This window comes from Aotus nancymaae, unplaced genomic scaffold (genome assembly GCF_030222135.1).
Source record: "Aotus nancymaae isolate 86718 unplaced genomic scaffold, 86718_ANA_hifiasm-v0.15.2.pri h1tg000022l_1, whole genome shotgun sequence".
Taxonomy (NCBI): domain Eukaryota; kingdom Metazoa; phylum Chordata; class Mammalia; order Primates; family Aotidae; genus Aotus; species Aotus nancymaae.
Window position 1 is genome coordinate 5,141,517 of NW_026988435.1, and position 7,473 is coordinate 5,148,989.

Below are 7,473 nucleotides of genomic sequence, written 5' to 3' on the forward strand. Positions count from 1 at the left end.
TATAATTAAGATATATTAGTGACTCAGTAGACATCACCAAAAAGCGGAGAAAAAATAAACTGGAAGATGAAGTAGAAACAAATACCCAAACTGAAGCACAGAAAGATGAAAGGCTGGGAATTCAGAAAAAGTGTAAAAGACATATTGAACTTACTGCAAAGATCTAATATTATTACGGTAACTGAAATCCCATAAACAAGAGAAAAAATAGACTTTGTCAAGTCAGATATACAAAAATCTCTATGAAATCTTGGAAAAATGATTTCTAATTTTCAATTCACACAGAGACATATCCTAGGAAGACTTCAGAAAACAAAGAAAATTCTACCTGAATGAGCAAGATAAGATGCATTACCTCAAAACAGCAATAACATGACAGAGAGATGAATTTCAACAGAAAATCGTAAAAAATTAAAAATCCTGAAATTTCCATGAGGGAAAAAATTCCCTGCCAACCCTGAGTTTTAAATTTAATGAAAATACCTGTCATTACCCCATCCCCGCGTCCCCGCGTCCCCAGCATGCGCTGGCTGAGGTTCCAGCCTTCGGCTTGTCTGTCGCCCCAAGATGGCGGGCACAACGAGCCGACGCCACGCCGGTTGCCCGTGAGGTGGCTGTGAGGACTAACAGTCGGCGAGCCTCCACAGTTCAGTCAGAAGACCCACGCCCAACTGTTAGCTGCCTTCGCGCTAACCGCCCGGCCCGCGGCGCCGCCGCCACTCGGCGGGCCCCTCAGCAGCCCTCCCGCTCGCCGCCGGCCCCGCCCCTTCCCTGCGCCGCCCCTGCCCGCCTCAGCCGCCACCATGAAGCTGACTGACAGCGTGCTGAGGAGCTTTCGCGTCGCCAAGGTGTTCTATGAAAACTCGGACAAGATTAACTGCCTCGATTTCAGCCCCAACGGCCATTCGATCGTCTCGAGCAGCGACGACGACTCCATCGTTCTCTATGACTGCCAGGAGGGCAAACCGAAGAGAACCCTGTACAGTAAGAAATATGGCGTGGACCTCATCAGATACGCTCATGAGGCAAACACGGTTGTTTACAGCTCTAACAAAAGAGACGATACTATTCGTTACTTGTCCCTGCATGACAACAAATACATCAGATACTTTCCTGGACATAGCAAAAAGGTGGTGGCCTTGTCGGTGTCACCTGTGGATGACATTTTCATTTCCGGGTCTCTTGATAAGACCATTCGCCTGTGGGATCTCCGCGCTCCTAACTGCCAGGGCCTCATCCATCTAAAGGGGAAGCCACTTTGTTCTTTCGATCCAGAAGGGTTAGTTTTGGCTGCAGGGATCAACTCTGAGATGGTCAGACTTTACGACCTTCGCTTTTTTGATAAGGGGCCGTTTACTACCTTTAAGATGCAGTATGATAAAACTTGTGATTGGACAGGACTTAAATTTAGCAACGATGGCAAACTCATCCTCATTTCCACCAACGGCGGCTTCATGTGTCTCATCGACGCATTCAAAGGAATGGTGCTGCACACGTTTGGGGGTTATGCCAACAGCAAAGCTGTCACACTGGAGGCTTCATTCACTCCAGACTCTCAGTTTGTTATGACTGGTTCAGAGGATGGCAAGATCCACGCCTGGAACGGAAAGAGTGGTATGAAGGTAGCTGTGCTGGATGGTGAACACATAGGCCCGATTACCTGTTTGCAGTTCAACCCCAAGTTCATGACTTTTGCCAGCGCGTGTTCCAGCATGGTCTTCTGGTTGCCCACCATTGATGACTCACCCTGATGCTTCTCCGCTATTTCTGTACAGTGGGGGTGGCCAGTAGGAAGAAACTCAGAGGGGACTGAGATAATAGTAGGGTTGTATCGTTTGACTGGGGTGGAGAGCATCCTTTGACATGGCGTTTCCATCGATGTGCTGTACATCTTCTCAAAGGAAAATAAGCACTTCGCTGAGCATCTTCAAAAGGACTCTTGGTGCAACAGACTCAGTTGGAACTCTAGCTGTCACTGCACCAAGCTCTGCTAGAGGAGTGACCAGACTCACTATTTGGATATAGTGGGGCTCTCAAGACATCTGCGATCTGAATGTAACATGCTGCTGAGGAGCCAGTAAAGTCATCAGTTCTGTTTATCCGTTCTCCTACCCCTCTAGAGGCATGGGAAGTTACTATCCTGGTTTTGAGATGCTAAGGCAGCTCAGTGCCCCTTGCCCTCACCCTGCATGTCTTGTTACTGGATTTTCCTGTGTACTTGTGGCATTATCCTCAACCGTCATGTTTCTTGGGTGCCAAACATTTACAGAAATGTTTTCATATGTCTTAGGGTCAGAGAAAGGGACAGATACAGAAGGACCTTGCTTGCAGGAAGCTGTGCAATTAGTCACTGCAATTAGTCATGTGAGGCTAGGTGGTCAATTGAGGTTTCGTTGCCAATAATAGATCACTCTGGTTTACCTGGTATATCTGCTTTCTTGCTGCTTTTCCTTGTGTTCTCTCAGAAGAAGAAGGGGCTCTAGTTAGGCCCAGGCTGAGCGAGATGAGGTGCAGCTGGCTGACGGCCTTCTTAGAGCAGAGAGAGTGGTATGTCATTTAACTAAGTTATTAAACAAACGTTTATGCAGGCAGCACTCATTGCAGATCCAGAAACTGAGGCACAATAAAGTTATGATTTGCTCAAGAATGCATAGCTGGTAGAGAGTAAAGCAAGGCATCACAACTCCTGTTCAGTGGCAGGAATAGGCTGTGAATTTCTAGCACTATTTTTTTAAGTAATTATTTTTTGACTTGTTCCTCAAACTGAAAGTCCAAGAAGCAGGCACCATTTCCAAATGTACAGTAGATACTATAGGATGCCACCCACTGTATAGCTCTCCTTTCCCAGAGAGGAAGGACTTTTAGAAACCAAATGATATTGTTATTGCCCACCCAGGGCAGAAAATTCATGATAAGAATAATTGTTGAGAGAGTGCTTGGAACCATGGATTAACAGGAAAGGCTACATAACTTCACATATCTCCAACCAGAGCAATCACCAAGCATGACTTACCCAGCAGCAGAAAAACAACTTTTATTTGAGTTCCTGTGTGTTCAAAATTGAGGCACCGTTTTCTTTGAAAACATGACACCTCATGGCTTCTATTTTTGGCCCCTGTGCTTTCAAAGCTGCCTCCTGAGTTGAGAAGGAAAGAGAAAAGATATAGCTGGGTATAAGGCAGAATAAGACAAGAGAAGCTGTGGGCTGGGGCTGCACAGATGCTCTCAGCAGAGCCAGAGGTGCTTAAGTTTTCTTAGGGGTAGGTAAGGAGTGGGGCAGCGGCGTTTGCCACCCTTTTAGGAGTCAGGGCCAAAGCCACTGATGTTTATTTGACAGCCACACTGCACTGCTCAGCCAGAGGGATACTTAAAAAAATGTATTTCCCACTACAATTAGAATTACTGCTTAATAAGGAAAATTTGGGAATTTTAGAAAGAATAAGTTTGCCACCCAAATGCTACCACTCTTAATCTTTCGGTGTTAAATGTTCCCCTAGACATTCCTGTGTGTAGATTTTTGATGTGCTTACATAATCATTATTCTACTGTATATGCAATTTTAAGTCCCTTTTGTACTTCAACATAAAACATTTTTTCCATGTTACAGTCTTTGTTATAGTTTTTGCTACAGAAAACAAAAAAATGTATACATATATATGTATCACTAAATAAGGTAAAATAAGGAACGGTATGTTCAAATTAACAGAAACTAAATTTGTCACTAGCAGACTTGCACCTACATTTCCCCCTAAAAAATGGAGCAAGATGAGATTAAAGAGAAGTTATATCAGAGGGAAACAATTTTAAAAATAATTTCAACTTTTATTTTAGATTGAGGGGTACATATGCAAGTTTGTTACAGGGTATATTTTGTGATGCTGAGGTTTGGAATAGGAATGACCGCATCAACCAGGTAGTTGAACAGAATACCCAAGAGTCTTTCAATTGTGGCCCCTTCCCTCCCCAATCTAGTAGTCGCAAGCATCTATTATTGCTGTCTTTATATCCATGAGTACCCAGTGTTTAGCCTCCACTTATAAGTGAGAATAGGCGGCATTTGGTTTTCTGTTCCTGTGTAAATTTGCTTAGGGTAATGGCCTCCAGCTGCATCTAAGCTGCTGCAAAAGACATAACATCATTCTTTTAATGGCTTTGTAGTATTCCATGCTGTATTGTACCGCATTCTTTATCTAATCCACCACTGATGGGCACCTAGGTTGATTCTAGTCTTTGCTATTATGAATGGTGCTGTGATGAACATCTAAGTGTATGTGTCTTATATGGTAGAACAATTTATTTTCTTTTGGATATATACTCAATTTATTAGTCAGGGTTCTCCAGAGAGACAGAACTAATAGGATATATATATATATGAAAGGGAGTTTATTAAGAAGAATTGACTCAGACAATCACAATTATGTAGATAGACCTTTGTTGGATGCAGTTTGTGGATATTTTCACCCATTCTGTAGGTTGTCTGATTACTATCGTCATAGTTTCTTTTGCTATGCAGAAGCTCTTTAGTTTAATTAGTTTCCACTTGTCTATTTTTTTATTATTATTATACTTTTAAGTTCTGGTGTACATGTGCAGATCATGTAGATTTGCTACATAGGTATACATGTGCCATGGTGGTAGTTTGCTGCATCCATCACCCCGTCATCTACATTAGGTATTTCTCCTCATGCTGTACCTCCCCAATTTCCCCACCACCTGCTGTTCCTCCCCTAGCTACCTATCCCCCAGGCCACAGTGTGTGATGTTCCCCTCCCTGTGTCCATGTGGACTTAGTCATAAATTCTTTCGCAAGCCTATGTTCAGGATGGCGTTTCTTAGTTTTATTCCTAGCATTCTTATAGTTTAAAGTCCTAGATTTACATTTAAATCTTTAATCCGTTATAAGTTAATTTATTACCTCGTGAAAGGTAAGCGTCCAGCTTCAATCTTCTGCATACGACTAGCCAGTTATTCCAGCACCATTTATTGAATGAGCCCCTTTGTCGTTGCTTGTTTTTATAAACAGTGTCAAAATTCAGATGACTGTAGGTGTGTGACCTTATATCTGGTTTCTCTATTCTGCTCCATTGGTCTTTGTATCTGCTTTTTTTTTTTTTTTTTTTTTTTTTGAGACAGAGTCTCACTCCGTCACCAGGCGCCAGGCTGACCTCGGCTCACTGCAGCCTCCGCCTCCAGGTTCAAGCAATTCTCCTGCCTCAGGCTACGGAGTAGCTGGGACTACAGGTGCGCGCCACCACACCCAGCTAATTTTTTTGTATTTTTAGTAGAGACGGGGTTTCTCCACGTTGGCCAGGATGGTCTCGATCTCTTGACCTAGTGATCTGCCTGCCTTGGCCTCCCAAAGTGCTGGGATTACAGGTGTCAGCCATGTATCTGTTTTTGTATCAGTGCTATGCTGTTTTGGTTACTATAGCCTGACATTATGTATAGTTTGAAGTTGGGTAATGTGATATCTCTGGCTTTGCTCTTTCACTTAGAGTTGCTTTGGCTATTTGGGCTCTTTCTTGGTTCCATATGAATTTTAGAATAGTTTTTTTTTTCTAATTCTGTGAAAAATGACATTAGTAGTTTGATAGAAATAGCATTGTATCTGTAGATGCTTTGGGAAGTGTGATCATTTTGATGATATTAATTCCTCCACTCCATGAGTATGGAATGCTTTTCCGGTTGCTTGTGTCATCTATGATTTCTTTCATCAGTGTTTGGTAGTTCTCTTTGGAGAGATCTTTTACCTCTTTGGTTAAATGTATTCATTGGTATTTTGTTTCATGGTTGTGTGGGCATTGTAAATGGGATTGCCTTCCTGATTTGGCTTTCGGCTTGAGCATTTTTGGTATCTGGAAATGCTACAAATTTTTGCACATTGTTTAGTATCTTGAAACTTTACTGAAGTCATTTGTCAGTTTCGGGAGCTTTTGGCAGAGTTTTTAGGGGTTTCTAGGTATAGAATCACATCATTGGTGAAGAGAGATAGTTTGACTGTCTTTTCCTATTCGAATGCCTTTTATTTCTTTCTATTGCCTGATTGCTCTGGCCAAGACTTCCAGTATTATGTTGAATAGGAGTAGTGGGAATGGGCATCCTTGTCTTATTCCAGTTCTCAAGGGGAATGCTCTCAGATTTTGCCCATTCAGTTTTGATATAAGAATTAAGAAGAAATCACTTAGGCAGATAGTAAGGCTATATGAGAGTCTTTGGTAAAGCTTTTCTCTTTAACGAAAGCAGTGCCAAATCATTTTCTAACGAAAAGCAAGCCATAAAGTTGAGCTGCAGACATAGACAAGCAAGCTGGGAGCTTGCATCAGTGAATGTCACAGGAACAAAGGACTAAACATGCTCAATATGGTGGCTGCATCTTCCCTTCTCTTTGTTGGCCACATGAACAGTAAAAAGTAGACACGATGACCCCAATCAACTGAAAAGCCCATTTGCCTAACAAGACTAGGATGGGGAACCAGCCTGCCTTGTGTGCTATGTAAACGTCATACCTAATCAAACCAATCTGTGAGTCCCATGTAAATCAGACACCACCTTCTCCAGCCTGCCTATAAAATCTGCTGTGGTCGGCCGCTTCCCCGCTTTCAGACATCTCTCTTACTCTCTCTCACTCTTTCTCTCTCTCTCTTCTCTCTCTCACACACACACACACACACACACACACACACACACACACGCCACACCACACACATAGAACTGCTCTCCTCTCTCCTTTCTTCTATTAAACTTTCCACTCCTTAACCTGTCCACATATGTTCATGTCCTGAATTTCTTGGGGCGAGACAACAAATCACAGGTTATATACCCTAGACTGTGTAGCGTTTCAGCATGATGTTGGCTATGGATTTGTCATAGATGGCTCTTATTATTTTTAGATATGTTCCTTCTATGTCAATTTTGTTCAGGTTTTTTATCATGCAGGTATGAAACCTACATTTTGAGAAATGAAGAAAGAGTATCAGAAATGGGAAATAGCTGAAAAAACAATTTTTTTATAATGTGGGTCAGGTAAAATACCTAGTATTGGTTAAAGCAAAACTTAAAATAATATTTTTTTAATTTGAAATTATAATACATGTAATAATCACAACATAAAGATGGGAGAGGGAAGCACCTTTATAACTGCAAGGATTTTAGCTTTTACATGGAGTGATATAATACTAAATATAATTTTACTCCAAGACGTATAATTAGAAGACCAATAGCTACTTTGAAATGGGATTTTGGTAAACAATAAACTATGTAATGAAACTATAGGGCATGAAAGGGAACAGGGAAATCAAAAACAAGAAAAAATGGAGAAGAAGCTTAAATTTTAAATATAAATTCTAGTATTCCAATAGTTATGTTAAATACAGATATTCTAAACACTATTTAAAAGGCAGAAATTATCAAAATAAATAAGCAATGCTGTTTATGATACACTTTAAGTACAATGACAGATAGGTTAAAAGTAAA

At 41.5% G+C, this 7,473-nt stretch overlaps 1 protein-coding gene across 1 annotated transcript; it reads left to right on the top strand.

Annotated features, from left to right (window-relative positions):
• Positions 1–803: 803 nt before the first annotated feature.
• LOC135276351 (WD repeat-containing protein 82-like) lies at positions 804–1,751 on the top strand. Its single transcript, XM_064379959.1, has one exon. The coding sequence runs from the start codon at positions 804–806 to the stop codon at positions 1,749–1,751; it is 948 nt and encodes a 315-aa protein (XP_064236029.1).
• The last annotated feature ends 5,722 nt before the right edge of the window (positions 1,752–7,473 follow it).

Bases quoted from the DNA above. Each gene is read 5' to 3' on its own strand.
- LOC135276351 (XM_064379959.1), top strand. From the start codon at position 804: ATGAAGCTGACTGACAGCGTGCTGAGGAGCTTTCGCGTCGCCAAGGTG.